At 46.2% G+C, this 20,130-nt stretch overlaps 1 protein-coding gene across 2 annotated transcripts in view; it reads right to left on the reverse strand.

The window, feature by feature from the left end:
- AGAP2 (ArfGAP with GTPase domain, ankyrin repeat and PH domain 2) overlaps positions 1 to 20,130 on the reverse strand; it is a 217,482-nt gene that overhangs the window by 68,562 nt on the left and 128,790 nt on the right. For both annotated transcript variants that reach the window (XR_014469772.1, XM_083169414.1), the window contains exons 4-6: positions 4,598 to 4,683; positions 776 to 917; positions 455 to 589 (exon numbers count right to left, since the gene is read on the reverse strand). Coding sequence is in view for 1 of the 2 variants with exons in the window: in XM_083169414.1 (XP_083025540.1) it covers positions 455 to 589; positions 776 to 917; positions 4,598 to 4,683 (363 nt within the window). In the remaining variant the exon portion in view is untranslated. The remainder of the gene's footprint in view (positions 1 to 454; positions 590 to 775; positions 918 to 4,597; positions 4,684 to 20,130) is intronic.

A 20,130-nucleotide genomic window follows, 5' to 3' on the forward strand; every position in this document is an offset into this window, starting at 1 on the left:
TCGCCCATAGGAACATCACATGTAAAGTAGAATACACATCTTAGTAAATTTCCCTCACAATCTTTGAGGATGAATCACTAATGGTGCCCATACACTTGTTCGGTGGTATGCTGCAATTTCCCTTGTAGCTCCCAGTGCGATTAATCGTATCTGAAGTGCTTTTCTTTTTCTTCAATGTGCATACAATCATGCGATAAATCGCATACCCTTTGCCCCCTGAAATCGGGGGTTGGGATGGAGACCATCTGACTGATGATACAAGATAAGAAAAGAAGGTGCAGCGTGTGGCCTTTCTGACTTATAGATACCAGTGGGTAGGGTGGTTGTATACTCTTCAACCGCTAGTTGTATTTATGATTTAATGATCTGTATGATTTACTACAGTATATGTAAATTTAAATGATAAAAAATGAAATAGCAACAAAACTCTGTTCCATTTGCAAAGTAAAAATACCTTCATTGAATACTCGATCCACATTTAACCCATAGGTGGCACAGGTCTCATAGTACATACATCGCTTCATGTCATTACACAGACCTCTGGCTCGTACATCTTCAATCACCCTCTGGTTGCTGGAACTAATTTTATCTAAAAGACGAAGCAGTCTTGTAAGTATCAAAGGCAAAATATCTATACAAATATGTGTGTGTGTATGTACATAATGTACAGTATGTACAGCATTTAAAAGGGTCTTTACTGTCAACTCATTGGATAATCTACCAGTTAGACTGCCCAGTACAGTCACTTTTGATAGCAAATAAAGCAGGCCCTTACCTTGAGTCCCCACCAGAGACACAGCGATGTCAGTGACACTGCGATAGTTCGCCAGGAGAGCATAGTACTGGAATATGTCTTGAAAACTTGCCTCGTTCTCCAGGCTGAACACAAAGATGACGCCATCCACCCAGTTAGCAAACTAAAGAGCACAGTACAGAGAGGTTAAATCAATAGGCAATCTGTCAGTATATATATAACAGACACTGGTCTATACCATACTCTCCATGGGGAGTAGTTGCTATACCCTTTGGGCTTAAATCTACTTATAAGGTGCTCCTAAGAATACTTTATCTATAAATTCAGTTTTGTTAAAATTGTTTGTCTGATTTACAATAATTATACTGGAAAATGAGAAAGAATGTAATTGCTAGCATCCTGAACAAGCCCGACAGTTTAGTTTCAGTGATTTGTAAAGAAATATGATACAATAGTGTGGGATCAGATGTCCACAAAGTAATGGTTTATCCAAATGTCATGCTTACAACAAACATATGCTGGACAAATAAGAGAGATCAAGTGAGAGTGCATGAGATAGATAGATAGATAGATAGTTAGATAGATAGATAGTTAGATAGATAGATAGATAGATATGAGATAAGGTGTGTACACATGTATCGATTTACTTTCGATTTGCTTTCGATTTCGCCTATTCCACCCCCTTTTGATTTGGCCTTTGCTTTCACATCCGATTTTACAATCGATCTGCACTTTTGCATTCGACATCGAATTCGATTTACATTCAAGGCACAGTGTACACTTTCGATTTACTGGATCGAATTCGATATTTGCTTGCCTGCACAGTATATTTTTCTTTTCAATATAGAGAAAACTGGAGCGCAGATTGAAAGCATCTTAAAAACCATTCGATTTCGATTCGATTTTACTTCTATAAGCAAAATGGAATCGAAAACCTGTCAAAATTGAAGCGTGTGTACACCCCTATAGATTATTACAAAATGGCTCTAAGCACAACATGCTAATGTATGTTTATCCTGCTAACCAACAGTCTGTAACATTGCTTATGACAGAAATTAGGGTTGTAGTGTTAAACCATAAATTTCCAATCTCTGTGCTCCAATGAACAGGTTTGCCCCTTGATAGATGGTTACATTGAAATTAGTACTTGTAGTTGCAGCTTATAGTTTGATCTGGTAGCACAAAACAAGGAAACCTGCTCTCCAAACAAAGGGTGCAGCCCTATCCAAGAATAGTCAGCAACTATTCAAAATATGTCCAATAATAAAAGATTTAGATGAGATACCCCACTTGGGGTATCTGATATTCTCAGCGTTGATGATGGTGCGTCGTAGTGTGCTTGGTACCTCAGTGTAAACCCGGGACCTCCTAAGAAAGACTCCTTTTATTTTGACACCATGAAAGATATATGCTTGATCATAAGGCCAGACACAGTATTATGCCCCCTTGTATTTTTATGATTTTATTGATTTGAAGAAATGTTTCCTTTACACTATGTGGAGCATTTTTTCATTGTATCCGAGATATAATATACACAAATTGCATAGAACAATCTACACATGAGAAGTGTGTTTGTCCTGTTTTGACTTTGACCCGATAGCAGATGGTAGTTGTAGATGTAGCTTATAATTTGACCCGGTAGCAGTTTGTAGTTGTAGATGCAGCTTGTTTGACCCGGTAGCAATTTGTAGTTGTAGATGCAGCTTGTAGTTTGACCCAGTAGCAGTTTGTAGTTGTAGATGTAGCTTATAGTTTGACCCATTAGAAGTTTGTAGTTGTAGATGCAGCTTGTAGTTTGACCCGGTAGCAGTTGTAGTTGTAGATGCAGCTTTGTAGTTTGACCTGGTAGCAGTTGTAGATGCAGCTTTGTAGTTTGACCCGGTAGCAGTTTGAAGTTGTAGATGCAGCTTATAGTTTGACCCGGTAGCAGATTTTAGTTGAAGATGCAGCTTGTAGTTTGACCCGATAGCAGTTCGTACTTGCAGATGCAGCTTGTAGTTTGACCCAGTAGCAGTTTGTAGTTGTACATGCAGCTTGTAGTTTGAACCGGTAGCAGTTTGTAGTTGTAGATTCAGCTTGTAGTTTGACCCGGTAGCAGTTTGTAGTTGTAGATGCAGCTTGTAGTTTGACCCGGTAGCAGTTTGTAGTTGTAGATGCAGCTTGTAGTTTGACCCGGTAGCAGTTTGTAGTTGTACTGTATGTGCAGCTTGTAATTTTACCAGGTAGCAGTTGGTAGTTGTAGATGCAGCTTGTAGTTTGACCCAGTAGCAGTTTGTAGTTGTAGATGCAGCTTATAGTTTGACCCGGTAGCAGATTTTAGTTGCAGTTGCAGCTTGTAGTTTGACCTGATAGCAGTTCGTAGTTGCAGATGCAGCTTGTAGTTTGACCAGGTAGCAGTTGGTAGTTGTAGATTCAGCTTGTAGTGTGACCTGGTAGCAGTTTGTAGTTGTACATGCAGCTTGTAGTTTGACTCAGTAGCAGTTTGTAGTTGTAGATGCAGCTCATGGGTCTTCAAACTGTGGCCCTCCAGATGTTGTGGAACTACATGTCCCAGCATGCCCTGACAGTTTTGGCATGCTCTTATAGAAAAAAAATGTGGCAATGCATGCTGGGACATGTAGTTTCACCACATCTGGAGGTGCGCAGTTTGAAGACCCATGATGCAGCTTGTAGTTTGACCCGGTAGCAGTTTGTAGGGGATGCAGTGTAAATCCCGGTGGTCGGGATCCCGGCGTTCAGAATCCCGACGCTGGAATCCCGACCGCTGAAATCCCGACACTTTCTCCCTCCGGGGGTGTCCACGACACCCCCGGAGGGAGAATAAATTAGTGTGCCGAGCGTAGCGAGGCACCGGGCCCGCTGCGTGACGAGTGCAGCGAGCCCGCAAGGGGGGGCGTTCCACGTCCCCCCCTTGTCGGGATTTCGGCGGTCAGGATTCCAGCTTCGGGATTCTGAACGCCGGGATCCCGACCGCCGGGATTTAATACTGAATCCATTTGTAGTTGTAGGTGCAGCTTGTAGTTTTACCCGGTAGCAGTTGGTAGTTGTAGATGCAGCTTGTAGTTTTACCCGGTAGCAGTTTGTAGTTGTAGATGCAGCTTGTAGTTTGACCCGGTAACAGTTTGTAGTTGTAGATGCAGCTTGTAGTTTTACCCGGTAGCAGTTGGTAGTTGTAGATGCAACTTGTAGTTTGACCCGGTAGCAGTTGGTAGTTGTAGATGCAGCTTGTAGTTTGACCCAGTAGCAGTTGGTAGTTGTAGATGCAGCTTGTAGTTTGACCCAGTAGCAGTTGGTAGTTGTAGATGCAGCTTGTAGTTTGACCCGGTAGCAGTTTGTAGTTGTAGATGCAGCTTGTAGTTTGACCCGGTAGAGATCAAGCATATCCTTTCTGATGTTTCTGGTTCCCATTGTTGGGAACAGCTAATACAGTCCCAATAAAAGGTCTATGGGGTTGGCGGTGTTAACCTCTTCTTAAAATAAATGTGGAGAAAAGTGGAGAAAAGCCAAAACTCCCCCAGTTTATCTCTGCTACATAAATATACCCCCTACATTCATTAGGATAAAATATCTTACAGATGCATGTACAGTATGCCTGACACATATTATAACAAGGAATTGGATGCGTATGCAAGGTTTATGTTTTATAGGACACATACAGTATATGATACATAACTCTATGCCATACGGTAGCTGCTACAATTGTTCTGTACCACAGACTCCTTTCCTGTGCACTCAGGTATATCCCATGATGCTTTCTTCTTGAGTGACTGACTGCGCCAGCGCTACCATTTGCTTCATTATCCATCTGCTCTTGTACTAAAGTCAAGTAGCAATCACAATTACCTTGGCATCTGGTGCCCCTGCTTCTTCTCTGATCAACAGGAGATAATTCTGGCCTTCCACACTAATCTCTTTCTTAAACTGATCGCCTGGAAAAACATACAATAAAGAGAAATGTAAATGATACCGGGAATAGTAAACAGTGCAGCTTTGAACAGATTAGGGATTCCTAGAAAACACTGGATGTCAGCAGCACAGGCCTGGTAATGTGTGAATAAACGGCAAATATGAGATCACACATGGAGTCTTCTGCAGATTTTATTCTTCACCTTTCATTTTGCATTCCCAACAACAAGCAAATAATACAGATGAGGTATTCCTCATCTTCCACCCAGCTTCCACCCATTAACCATTGCTTATTATTGGTAAGTGACTAAATCGGGAAGTGACTAAAGGACTTGGACCTGGCAATACAAGGGAGTACAAGCTTCATTTCTCTCAATTAGAATAATAATAATAACAAGAATTATATATATACATATATATATTATTGGTCAAAATGTCGACAGGGCCAAAAAGTTGACAGGGTCGACAGGCATTAGGTCGACATGGAAAAGGTTGACATGAGTTTTCATGTTTTTTTGGATCCTGACAATATTGCTAACAAACAACTAAAACTTTGATAACAAAGTCAATGTACTGTCATACGGGTTGGGATCATTTGGTCTATTGCATTATGGTAGAAAGTCATTAGGTCGAATCCATTAGGTCGACATGCTAAAAGGTCGACATGAGTCTAGGTCGACATGGGAAAAGGTCACATGATTCTAGGTCGAAAGGTCATTAGTTCGACAGGTCATTAGTTCGACAAGGTCATTAGTTCGACATTGTCTATGTCGACATTCACAAGGTCGACATGGGGTTTTTCACTGTTTTTTTACCTGAATGTCAACACAGTCGACATGGACACAGTTTAAAGTGCACTGCATCCCCTCGCATCGCTCGCTGCGCTCGCAATGCGTCGGGCACGGTGCCTCGCTACGCTCGGCACACTATTTTATTCTCCCACCACGCCCTAGTGGATGGTAGGGCATGAAATACCACCTGTCGGCACATGTTGGCTCAAAAAACAGTGAAAAACTCCATGTCGACCTTGTGAATGTCGACATAGACAATGTCGAACTAATGACCTTGTCGAACTAATGACCTGTCGAACTAATGACCTTTCGAACTAGAATCATGTCGACCTTTTCCCATGTCGACCTAGAGTCATGTCGACCTTTTAGCATGTCGACCTAATGGATTCGACCTAATGACTTTCTACCATAATGCAGTAGACCAAATGACCGCATCCCTGTCAGGGGTTGACATACTGACTGCAAAGCTGATTGCCCCATCTCTGTTACTACTATCTGCCATTCAAACTGTGAGGGCACCAGCGCCATTCTTTGATCTTTCAGTGAGTACCGGTCCCACGGACTATATATATTGCTGGGGTTTGGCACTCCCATAGAACGTTAAGGTACTGCAGTCGGTGCCCTCAAAAAGATATAATATATAAATATATATATATATATATATATATATATAACAGAACAGTCCTTACCGGCACTCCACCAGCTTATGTTCAATAGCAACAAAGAAATTCAAATGGACACAACTGTCATTGTGCAACGTTTCTGGATTTTTAAGAATATCCCGTCATCAGGCAGTGTACATACAGTGTATGTAAACTGCCTGATGACGAGATATTATAAAAAATCCCAAAATGTTGCAGGATGACAGTTGTGTCCATTTGAATTTCTTTGCTGCTATTGAACATAAGCTGGTGGAGTGCCGGTAAGGACTGTTCTGTTGTACGCTACATTATACAATGCACCCCGGCTGTTACTGACGATAGGAGAGTACCGACTACTCGCAATATATATATATATATATATATATATATATATATATATATATATACACACACACACACACAAGTTTGGGAGTGTGGCCTAGTGGGAAGGGGCATGGCATATACTCGCAACACACCCGCAAGGCCACACCGCCGGATTTGTTGTGATGTCATGAATAGATGCTGTCCGCATGCGCACACAGTATCTATTCACGGGTGATGGGGGGACTCCAAACTGCCCCCTCAGTAAGACACTGCAGGCCGCAGGCGGGATGCGGGAACGTCCCCAAAAAATGGGACGTTCCCACGGAAAGCGGGACAGTTGGGAGGTATGTTAATGTCCAGGGTCGTTATTAGGTTCTTCTACCGCTCCCCAGACTCCAACACTTTCTCCAGTGTCCTGCAGAGTGGGAGATTGTGGACTGCATTTGGAAACCACCCTCTAGAAATCCAATGTTTTCCACTGTATACTGTAATAGCCTGCAAATTGCAGGAATTGGCACAATGGGGGTTATTTTGGTCACTCTTTCTAGCAAATTCCTTCTTAGAAGGACAAAACCATGTGCACTGCAGGGGGGCAGATGTAACATATGCATAGAGAATTAGATTTGGGTGAGTTACACTGCAATATAGATATCACTTTGAAGTAAAACCCCACCCAAATCTAACTCTCTCTGCACAAGTAATATCTGCCCCCCCTGCAGTGCACATGGCTTTGTCCTTCTATGAAGGAATTTGTCAGAAAGAGTGAACCAAAATAACCCCCAATGCCACACATTTAGCCCATGCTTTAACCTGGTTGTTTTTTTTTTTATTGCTGATTTAAAACACAGGTTAAATTGCCAGAATTGAGAAAATTCCTGCAACTCACTGCCAGAGAATGTTCATATCAAATTTATTTTAACATTATGGGTGAGATTTAATAGGATGAGAGATTCAGAAAGTGAGAGATTTGTTAAGAAATCCCCAGTTTTTTTAAAGTGGCAATCGTTTACACTATAAAATCAAACTGGTTTTGCAGTGTAAATGATTGCCACCTTAAAAAAAACTGGTGAATTCTTACCAAATCTCTCACTTTCTGAATCTCTCATCCTATTAAATCTCCCCCCCCCCCCATATGTGTTTGTGTTATTTGGTATACTGGTCCGTGTGCAGCAATTCTGCATGGTTGCACTTTATAAGCAAGAGGAAGGACACCTGTGTATGTGCACAGCAGACAGATAGGAGCATTTGCACTTTCATGTTTTCTGTGCCTCTATATTTTCCCATTATCAAATGACACGCAATACTTAAAGGGTACCAAAATATCATTTTGTGCATAATTTAGGTTATATGGTTACAAGATATTGCTTATAAAGCAGCTGCATTGAACGAGACAGGAGAATATAAATGTTTGTATTACTGAATAGCTTCCTCCTTTCATCTATCACCGCCAGAGTGTGGTGACTTCAATCCTTTGTGACACACTCCATCCATGGATAGTTACCTCCCAACTTCAGAGGACTTCCTAGTCTCCATGGTTACTGAAACTAGAGACTAAGGAAGGATGTTGTCACAGCGCGTCCACTGTTCAGTAACCATGGAAACTAACAAGAACAGAAGCTAGAGAGGAAGGAACAAGATGTGGAGGAGTGCAGACCTCCAGATTTGGGGGTTTGGGGTCAGAAGAGATGTATAAAGCTTGACCTTTCACATTTCTTTAAGGGTTTACTTAAATTTCCTTTTATTGTACTTCAAGTGTTTTGAAGCTGTTGTTCATTGTGTGTCTCTTGTGGATTCTTTCTGAGATACATTAGATTTATCTTGATAAAAACATATAATAAATAAAATGATTAGGCTTCTGGTTAAAAAATAATTTAGCAATCTCCCCAAACAGTATACATTTTTTTGATGATGAAGAAGGATACCCTCCAACATTTGAAGAAAAAAAAAAAAAAAAAAAAAAAAAAGGAAAGGGGCGTGGTCATGGATAAAGGGGCATGGCCACACCGCCTTTCCTATACTTTCAATGTAGAGTTGGAGACCCAGAAAACCAGTACAAAGCCTCTTTTGACCGGTACAGTTGGAGAGTATGACATACCAATAATAGATTTAGGGCGGGATGTATTAAAATACATCGCCGCCCTTCAGTGTACAAACATATGCGGCTGGCATCGCTATGCGGTGACGGAGGCCCCCCGCGATACCTGGAATGTGGTGTGCGGGGGGTCTCCGTCACCTCTCAGCTGGCTCCTGCATCCCTCACGCCGGGGACAGCTAAGCAAGCTGTCCCCGGCACCTCCTCCTCCCCCCTGCAGCCGGAAGGACGTCCGGCTGCGTCACTAGGGGGAGGAGGGGTTTACCTTCCAGGGTCCAGGAGAACCCTTCAGTCAGGTAAGCCAGAGGGGGGGTCGGCGAGGCGGTGGGTTTGCGTCGGCGTCGGCGGGCGGCGAAAAGAAGCCCATAGGCTTCTATAGGGAATCGCCACCCAAAGGTGGCGATACCCTTCAGTGCGGTATCATTTTTGATACATTGGAAAATGCGGTAAAACCGGGGGTTTACCGCATTTTCCATTTGATACATCTCGCCCTTAATATGTCTAGTTACAAATGTAGCCAGATGCAACATACGTTTGGAACACACAATGGATGAACTATGAAACAGCTGGTAACAGCATTAAAATAGAGGTGCTGCATTGCAATTTTACTTGTGATTGGTTGCTATGGGCAACTCCACATTTTCTTACACAGTTACTTGTAAAAAAAAATGGCCCTACGTTACACCATTATTACAAGTAGAGAACAACTGTCTGCTTCACTGACTCCTACATTTTGTAGTTACAGAGAAATGTGCCGGTTACTAGGGTTTTGCCAACCTCTGACAACTCTGAAGTTATATCCTAGACATAGAAGTTGGAGGGTAGAAATAGGATATATGTTGGTACAATATCTACAGTCATTATAAAGATCACATTGGGTACAGTCATTATATAGACAGCATAATGCTGACACGTACAAAATGTAGACAGACAAATGTCAACAACCACAATGTTCATTTGTGAGTTATGAAAACTGGCAAAATGTTCATGTTCAAAATGATGGCAGCCAATATGTTGAGAGATAAATACCCTGTTTTAAACCTAACCCTAAATCAGCCATATCCAAAGTCCGGCCCAGGGGCCAATTGCGGCCCGTGCTGTCATTTCAAGTGGCCCGCAGCCTCCAGCCAGAAGCGGTGGAGCATCAGATGCATGACAGGGTATTGTCTAATCGCTGTGCCCAATTATCCACCCAAAAATGACATGACTCTCCTGTTGGATAAAATTGGCCACAGCAGCCATCTTTATTGAAACAATACAATTTAACAATAACCAAAACATTCACACGGAAGGTGGTCCCCGAGGCCCTCAATAAATCTATCCACACCTCTAAGCACTTCCAGGAGTTCTTACCCCCAGCCGATAGCGATTGGCTCGAGGGCACCAATTGTCAACACCCAGTGCTCATTAATTAACCTCACCCAGGGGAGTCCAGCCCCCTCATGGGGCCCTCCCCGCCGCATAATTAAGCCTCAATGCCACTAACCTCGAGGACCCCCCTCCGCACAGGCCACTGTGACAAAAAGACATCCTATCAATTATTCTACCTAAAAACTATAAAAAACAGGGAGGGTGGGTGGGAGCTGTTAAGAAAATTCTCCCAGTGACCCCTATTTCCCGCCTGAACCCCGCTTATAAACCCCTCCAACACCCCGTTAAGCCCCTCCCCCTATGACCCTCTCCTTAAACACTCCTCCTATGACTAAACTGCTAGTCAGCTTCCTACAAACCCTGTCAGGGGAGCCTACCCCCAGGCTTTGCCTCCAGTCCGGCTCCTACATGACAGGGTATTGTCTAATTGCTGTGCCCAATTATCCACCCAAAAATGACATGACTCTCCTGTTGGATAAAATTGGCCACAGCAGCCATCTTTATTGAAACAATACAATTTAACAATAACCAAAACATTCACACGGAAGGTGGTCCCCGAGGCCCTCAATAAATCTATCCACACCTCTAAGCACTTCCAGGAGTTCTTACCCCCAGCCGATAGTGATTGGCTCGAGGGCACCAATTGTCAACACCCAGTGCTCATTAATTAACCTCACCCAGGGGAGTCCAGCCCCCTCATGGGGCCCTCCCCGCCGCATAATTAAGCCTCAATGCCACTAACCTCGAGGACCCCCCTCCGCCACCAAGCACGTGGTTAACCCCTTAACCCCGTGCGCCCCCCCACATCCGGAACGCTGTTTCTATTCCCTCTCGTAGTCCCAAAGACCAAACATCTATCCCCACAGCATTCAGGTGCACTCCGTCCCCTCTCCAAAATGCCCCGGCACCCGACTCAAGTTCCCTGTGCCTCACCACCACAGCCCCGTTCCTGGCCATAAAGCGCCCAATCGCCCTGTTAACTTTAATCCGTGCCTTATTGAGCTTATCAGCCGACCGTGCATCCCTCCAATAATGGCGTGGCACAATATCCGACCAAACCGTGATCACTTCCGGGAACATTGCCCATAAACGTAGGAGATCAAACTTGATATCCCGTATCAACTCCCTAAACGGTCTGCCCCCAAGATCATTCCCACCCACATGCAACACCAATATGTCGGGGGCCCTATCGAGCCGAACAAAACGGTGAAATTCCGGCAACACTCCACTCCATACCATACCGCGCTTCCCCAGCCAGCGAACCACTGCCTCCTCTCTATCCAAACCTAGCTGGCGGCCGTTCGGTCTGACATCAGCCCGTAACGCTCCCCAAAAGACATATGAATGTCCCAAAATCCAAATCAGGCACGGAGGCTGCCCTAAAACAGAAAAGAACACAGTCAACCTCAACAATCCCCTAAACGAACATAAGAACGAAAGCGAGACGATTCCCACCGCCCAATACGCTTAATTAACTCATCCCCAAATCCCATTCTAGCAGCCTCAGTTGCAGCCCCAATGCGGAAAGAGTGACCCGCGTACTCCTCCCCCTTGAGGCCCAACGTCCGTAGGACTGTTCTAAACACACTTGTGAACTGAAACCTCGATAGAAAGGATCCATTGGCATGCATCAACAAGGGATCCCTTTCCCTGCCCACCCTGACTTCCTTAAAAATCCTCAGGCGTGCCACCGGGCACATATCCGACCCTGGTACAGAGAAGAGAACTACCTTCTTCCCCTTCCCTAACTGATCCGTCTTAGACCTCCTCACCACTAGCTCCACCCTATCCGCGTATAAATCCACATCCTCCTCTAACAATCCCCCCGGCCTGGACACGCTTGGACTCACTAGCTCACCTATCCGCAGCGCCCCGAAGAAGGCAAGCGAAAAGGCTACCCCGAACAACCTTTCCTCGAAATTGGAACTACAGACCTCCCTTAACTTCATGCCCATATTCTGCAACAACTGGAAGGACACCGGCCTTCTCTGATCCTGCACCACATGTCCTCTCCTCCAACCTTTTAACGCTTGTGCAATCAGGAAATTCTTAGTGACATCCGGCCTGCCGCCTGCACGAAACCCAAAAGCCAAACCCGCCATGCAGCGCGTGATTTTTGCCACTGACCAACCAATCTCCTTACAATGGCCTATATATAGTAAGACAGCCAACTCGTCATCGTCCTCTTTCAAACCTACTACCTCACGCCATTCCAACCAGCTCCGCCATTCCTGATTATATGCCGACCATGTATTCGGGGCCAAAGATTCCCTGATGAGCTGATCGACTACCCGTCCAGCAGAGCCCAGAGCCGAGTCGGGAACCCGGTCCCCTCCCTGTCCGCCTCTGGTGCCAACTCCCGGAAACGTTCCCACTGTGAACGAGATAAAGAATCCGCAATGCCGTTAGAGACACCGGGAACGTGCCTAGCCACCACCCACAAATTCAAGGCCAGACATTCCAATACTAGCTGCTGCAAAATCGTGACCACTGGCGGTGAAGATGCCGACAATTGGTTAATGGCCATGAGGACCCCTAAATTGTCGCAGTGAAAACAAATCTTCCTATTGCGGAACAACTCCCCCCAAACAACTACTGCAACCAAAATAGGAAACAACTCCAACAATGCCAAGTTTTTGACCATGCCCTTATGCACCCAAGACTCCGGCCACCGGCCTACACACCAATGTCCCTGGCAATATGCCCCAAAACCGCCACTCCCGGCCGCATCTGTGAAGAGGTCTAACTCAGTAGCCACGCATGTGTCTGACATCCACAAGGCTCTGCCGTTAAAAGCTTCCAAGAAAGTTGCCCACACCCGCAAGTCCCCTTTCAACTCACTACCCAATCTGACAAAATGATGAGGAAGAGCCACCCCTGCAGTCGCTGCTGCCAACCTCCTGCTGAAAATGCGGCCCATAGGCATAATGCGACACGCAAAATTCAATTTACCCAGCAAGGACTGCAATTCCCGCAATCTAATCTTCTTCAACAGCAATGCCCTCCCTACCTCAGCCTTCAAACCCAGCAATTTCTCCTCGGGCAAGCGGCACTCCATATTCTCGGTATCAATGACAATACCCAAAAAACTGATTACAGTCGCAGGGCCCTCCGTCTTACCTGGTGCAAGCGGGACCCCAAAGTCTGCCGACACCCTTTCAACAGTCCTCAATAATAAGTCGCATACACCGGTCCCCCCAGGACCAATACATAAGAAGTCATCTAGGTAATGAATAACTGAACTGCACCCAGAGACATCCCTAACCACCCACTCCAAAAAAGAACTAAAAGCCTCAAAATAAGCACACGACAAGGAGCAACCCATCGGTAGACATCGATCAACAAAAAACTCCCCGTCCCAACAACATCCCAACAAACGCAAACTGGTTGGGTGAACCGGCAGCAAACGAAACGCCGATTCAATATCAGTCTTTGCCAACCGAGCCCCTTTCCCAAACCGCTTCACCCACTGAACAGCCGCGTCAAATGATGTATAGACCACCGAGCAAATGTCGGGGTCAATGCCATCATTGACCGACGCCCCTTTTGGAAAAGACAAATGGTGTATAAGACGAAACTTGTTCGCCTCCTTTTTAGGCACCACCCCCAATGGAGAGACTATCAAATCTGGCCATGGTGCCGACCCAAACGGTCCAGCCATACGACCCAGCTGCACCTCCTTAAGCAGTTTTTCCTGCACCACCTCTGGATGCTCCCTTGCAGACTTCAAATTCCTCCTAAAACCCCCTGAAACCTGCACATCGGAAGGTATCTTAAAACCTTCCCTAAACCCCTCCTCCAACAACACGGCTGTCTGCTGGTCAGGATACCTACGCAGATAGCCCAGCATCCTTTCCAGCCGAACTGGTGTCTCCCCCTTTTGAATTACCGTCCCGGGACTTCCCCCTGAAGCATTTATTTGCACCATGGGTCCCTCCACACGAGGAACATTCGTGCTTAAATTTGCATTTTGCTCCAAACCGGCATGACCCGTCATTGAAGGCAAAGCAGAGTCCTTTCTGCATGGCCGTCCCATTAGTGGCCTCCCTCGACCCCCCCCTTCCCCACGAAAGGGCTGCCCACTTTTCATGGGGGCCGTCACCTTTAACCATAAAGCAATATCTTTGTGGTCCCAACGTATGTTAGGGCGCACAGCCTTCCTCTGTCTAAACTGCTCATCGTACCGGAGCCAAGCCAGGCCCCCATACACACGGTACGCCTCCCCAATCGCATCCATGTAACAAAACAAACCTGAACAATTGTCAGGTGCCTTCTCTCCAATCACACTAGCTAAAATAGCAAATGCTTGCAACCAGTTCGTGAATGACCTCGGTATCAGCCGATACCGCCGTCGTTCCTCCTCCTCCTTCTTCTCCTCCTTCCGGGGCCTATCCAGATTAAAACGCTCTAACGGGAGCAGTGAAAATATATCCACGTATTCCCCTTTCCAAATCTTCTCCCTCACCTCCTGCTTCAGGTGGGCCCCCAACGGCCCCTCAAAACATACATACACCTCCCCTTTTGCAGTGTCACTGAGCATCCCACTCTCCTCCTGCGTCCCCACACTGCCCCCTTCTGCCCCCGCACTACCGCTGCTTTGCTCACCGCCAGATACCGGCACCCCGCTCCCCACCGGCGCCCCACCGTTGGCCGGCACACTATTGCTGACTGGCACGCTATAGGTAGCTGGCGTGCCCGAAGTCTGCGGCGCCCACGCCGCCACCGGGGACGGCCCCGCCCCCTGTCGCAAACCTACTAACCAATCTGCAAAACCACTCAACAAATCAGTAAAGCCCCTGCTCATCTCCCCTTGGAGGGCTGACCCTCCCCCCCCCCTGACTCCGCGCTAAAGCATTAACAAACATAGAGACAGACTCACCAGGCTGCCTGGGGGCTGTGAACCCAGCAGCCGCAGGTCCAGTGTCCGGACGAGCCCCAGCCAATGATGATGGACCAGGTACTTCTCCATCCTCTGCTGACGCTGATATCTCTCTTCTCCTGTCATCCCGACCCTCAGGTACAGCACCAGCCGGCGTGACCTCGTTGGAGGCGGAGCCAGCTGTGCGCCGCTCGCTCCGTGTACCAGGCCTGCGTTCCTCAGCCTGTACTTCTGCCCCCCTGGCACGACTCACCCCGCGCTGGGCAGCAGCATGCCCCGCATGCCCCGCCGCTCCTGGTCCAGTACCTCTCACCGCTGGATCTTCTTGCACAGGGGGGGGATCCCCCCCGCGCGGAGGGTTCCGCCTGCTGGTCGGATTCCTCCCAGACCTGGTCCTGCGGGCGGGAGTTGCCTGGCCCGCAGCCAGGCCTGGAGGGTCCCTAACGGGGCTCTGTGAACGGCGCTGAACCCTGGGGGACACAGATGGGCTGAAGCGCTCCGGAGGCCTAGACCTCCGAGGCCGTGCACCCGCTGGAGCAGCCTCTTGCGCTGCTGCTCCCAGTCCCCCCAGCAGACCTGACATCTGCTGCTGCAGCCACTCTGCCCCTCTGGTGCCCGCTGCCTCCCTAAGGGCAGCCAGCGCAGCGGTTACCTCCGCATCAGCGTTGCCTGGGGAAGCCATGGGAGATGTGAGCTGTTAAGAAAATTCTCCCAGTGACCCCTATTTCCCGCCTGAACCCCGCTTATAAACCCCTCCAACACCCCGTTAAGCCCCTCCCCCTATGACCCTCTCCTTAAACACTCCTCCTATGACTAAACTGCTAGTCAGCTTCCTACAAACCCTGTCAGGGGAGCCTACCCCCAGGCTTTGCCTCCAGTCCGGCTCCTACAGGACACACAGCGCTAAAGGTGGGGCCCCGGCGAGTGTGCCTTTACCTTGCTGTCTGCAGCAGTGAGGAGGTGCCGGCTGCACAGTGAGATGTGTTTGGCGTCTTTCGGATGAGTATGCATCCAACTCCTGCAGCTGCAATTGTATATCACCCTCCTCCACAATCACAGTGACAGCAGTGTGTGGGGAGGGGGTGCAGCAAGGGTGAAGCTTGCTCCCGTAACATGCAGAGTAGAGGAGGGCGGTAGCGGGAGGCCAAGCATCTCCTGTCCTTGCATTTCCTGCTTTGCCACTCTGTCCTCTGGATCACACAAGGGGCTTGTAAACATTACAGAGAAGGGAGGGGGCAGGCAGGGGGACATACAGTCAATGGGGGCAGTGATGGACATTCAGAGAAGGGGGGGGGTAGACTGTGGGACATAGAGTGAATGGGGGCTGAGTAGGGGACATAGTGAATGGGAGTCATACAATGAATGGGGGCAGATTGGGGGACATACAGTAAAGGAGGGTCAGGCTTTGGGACATACAGTGAATGGAGGGTCAGGCTTTGGGACATACAGTGAATGGAGGCAGTGATGGACATTCAGAGAAAGGGGGACAGGCTGGGGAACAGAGGGAATGGGTGCCAAGTGGGGAACACACAGTGAATGGTGGACATACAGTGAAAGAGCAGGCAGGGGGACTTACAGAGAAAGATGGTCAGGCAGGGGAATATACAGTGATGGGGCAGAGTGGGGGGCATACAGTGAATGGGGGCAGGCTGGAGGAAATCCAGAGAAGAGGGGGGCAGTCTAGGGAATATACAGTGAAGGGGCAGGCTGGGGAACATAAAGTGAATGGAGGCAGAGTGGGGGGCCATTCTGATGTGATTAATGATTCAAAGAATGTCTTGCTGAATGGTCGGCCCCCCACATTTTCACCTCACCAAAACTGGCCCTCGTCGCAAGAAGTTTGGACACCCCTGCCCTAAATCCTTAACCTAAATGTAAATTCTAACCCTAATATTTTTTATTATGGACATTTTGCTTGTGTCAGCATTTCATATGCCCACATTTTAACTGTGTAGACATTGTATGTGTCGACATTTTAACTGTCAACATCTTGCAGGAGATGACATGTTAAGTGTCAACAAAAATGAGGTCCTCAATGCACCATAACGGTCCAGTAAGTACTGTATATCCATGCTTGGCCACAGGTGACTGAATTGGTACAGTACTTATTTATTTATTTACAGTTTCTTATATAGCGCAGCAGTTTCCGTACATCAGTACTATCTACTGCAGCAGCATCACAGGGGGGGGGGGGGCTACAAGTGTAATAGCCTTCTGCATACAGACCGCTTAATTGGGTCCTATATGTGGGTCAGATTCTTAAAAAATTTGTCAAATCATCTGTTGGTGGACCTTGTGTTGTACACAGAAATGTTGGGGATGATTCAAAACTGGACGCTATAGCACAATCTGCTGCGTCTTTGTACCCAGTCGCTGTGTGAAAATGTGAAAAAGCTGCAGGAGGCATCTTAAGTAAAAAGCATCAGATCATCTGCTTGAACATCAGATATCTGTGTAACCTGGAGGTCACTCAGGATGTCCGGTGAAATCATGCTGCAGGAGCCAGTGAAGCTGATTCCGATGATGTAACCAGTAGCTTTGGCACAGACAACAGCAGACATCCCCTCCCTTCCTTTTCTAGAACGCTGCCTGTCACTGCCCCAAATGCTAGCACCATGTCAATCATGCAGTGGCTTTTAAGGGAACTGAGAGCAAAATCACAAACTCAGATCTGCGCATGTGCAGATAAATTGCTGAAGTGCATTAGCATCAAGCTAACAAACAGTACTGTACTTCTTTAATATCAGTCACACTCAGCATGAGACCATAGTCTTTTCATTACATTCTTACAACATACAATGGACTTATAAGATATGATTATGATTGGTCTCATCTGAAACCCCTGATATATGTTTTAGATGCTCTTGCCCTTTATTTTTGCAGTGCATATATTTAATTTCATTCGTTTATGTGACTTATTTATTTATTTTATTTTTGGACATAATCAAATTGTTTCACATTTACAAATTCTATTTGTAATGTTCCGACATAATCAAACAGGAGGTGTGTAGCCTCCATTTTGTAGGAGTCCTGAAGTCAGTGTCAGTGAAACAGAATTATAAAGCCCCTTAACACTTAACGAGTCCCTGCCAACGCCGATATTGGTGGCGGCGGGGACGAGGGAGCCCCGTTAACAACGGTCATGACTTCAGCGCACCCACAAAACAGAGGTTACTAGGGATGGCCATCGACCATCGATGATTCGAAATCATCAATGGTTCATGGCCGATGTCAACTACTTTTGCCATCGATGGGGGAGAACCAGATGGCTTCCCTTTTTTTTTACAAAGTGCCGGGAGACGGAGCATAGCCCCGCCCCCGACACCCACGAAGCCCCGCCCCGTGTTTTGATTGGCCCACAGGCCAATAAATCAAACAAAATGGATGACCAACGATATTTAAAAATATCAATGGTCATCCATTGCATAGTTTAGCCCTATCGATGGCCTGTTGCAGAATTGCCATTGATGGCAACCATCGATGGCAATGCCAACGATAGCCATTCGTAGAGGTTACACACTTCTGGTTTGAAGAACGTCCCCGATGGCCTCCTTCCCCACTCCAAATACAAGACCCATTCTAGACACGCACAGAGTGGGTCCGGCACATGTGCAGTGTCTCCACCATCAGGTTAGCGTACAAGTCTGAATGCGGCCCATTGTCTATTAAAGCATGTCAAAAAACTTTGATGAATGAATGAATGTACAGTATATAAGGAAAATACAAGGAAAATAAAGTCTTACATTTCTTTTTAAGCATGATCAATGCTAAATGTTTTGTTTGAGTGATTTAAGGAAGCCTGCAATAAATTCACGTGAAACAATACTGAGCCATGTGACCATTCCGAGACTTCAGCACTAAGCTGAAGGGACAGCTCCCATTGGAGGCGTTAGGAAATATGACATTCTTTGATGCACATTAAAGAGTGGGGAAAGGCAGAGGAGGATTTAAAACAGCTTCTCGTGCCAGGTTTGCGGTGGCTGCTCTGTTTAGCAGTGATTTTGCTGTGGAGGTTTACAGCTTGATCCAACTTACCTGCTAATGGGCTACTAAACTACAAAGCTGCAAAATTCACAGCTTTGTGTGTCAGCCAGAATAACACAAAAGCCAATCAGCCCTAACTGTCAAGTTACAGACGTGGTTTAAAAGATGGCAGTTATGAGCTGATTGGCTGCTGCATTATCACCAGCCACTTTATCGCTACACCAGGCTTAATATATCTGAATGTACAAATAGAATTTGTAAATGTGAAACAAAAATGTCCAAAAATGAAATAAATAAATAAGTCACATAAACGAATGAAATTAAATATATGCACTGCAATAATAAAGGGCAAGAGCATCTAAAACATATATCAGGGGTTTCAGATGAGACCAATCATAATCATTTCTTATAAGTCCATTGTATGTTGTAAGAATGTAATGAAAAGACTATGGTCTCATGCTGAGTGAGACTGATACATCATACAGAAAAGTAATAAAAGTCGCGTATTTACACTCATAGGCTGAGTTTGCCACATGATTGCTACCTCTGAGAACAACTGACCCATCATTATGATGCTCACAGCAATCTTCCTCAGGCAGCTAAATTCAGAGAAGTTCAGGTGAATGCGCGGAAAGGAATCCCTCCCAGCTCAGAGCCCCTCCTCTTTGGCTTTAAAAGGAAACTGGTTCCTAGCAATACTTGGAAGGTGATCAGTATTTCTTGATGGTGTGAAGTACCTCTGCTATTGTACTTCGGCTGCTGATCCTAGCTACAGTATCTGTGGATCTTTCTAAATCATGTCCTGGCCTCTGTCTTGCTCCCTGATCAAACCTGCTGGTTATTTGTGTAAGATACCTCGAGTTTGAATTTGGCTTTTGCTACTGCCTGCTCCCTAATACATTTCCTGGTTGTTTGTGTTGTCAGACTAGAACTCACAACAATCTGTGTCTGGTGTGAAGACATCTAACAGGTGCAATATTCTATTAAGATACAGTATTACTCGGTTGCTCACTACTGTTGTTATATGTTAATGAACTTCTGCTATTGGGTTCTAATTGGTGTGTTTGAGTAATATACTCATATATCACTGTGCCAGGGTAGAGTAACGTATCCTAAGATAACCAGAAAATGAAAGCCTTTTTGTAGGAATATGCCAAAAGCACATATAAGTCTGCTCTCATCCTGTCCACCTCATCAACCTATCCCTCACATCTGCCATTTTCCTCTCCTCCTGAATACGCACTTTCATCCATCTCTATGAAAACATCTTTTCAACCCAACTTTCTCTAGAACTCAGAAACACTTAATTTTTCTTCTCACTCCTCTCTTGACTTTCTTTAACCACCTACAGAATCCCCTGTTACTATGGTCACGAAAGGCCTTCTCAT

This window comes from Crinia signifera, chromosome 2 (genome assembly GCF_055691185.1).
Source record: "Crinia signifera chromosome 2, ASM5569118v1, whole genome shotgun sequence".
Lineage (NCBI taxonomy): Eukaryota > Metazoa > Chordata > Amphibia > Anura > Myobatrachidae > Crinia > Crinia signifera.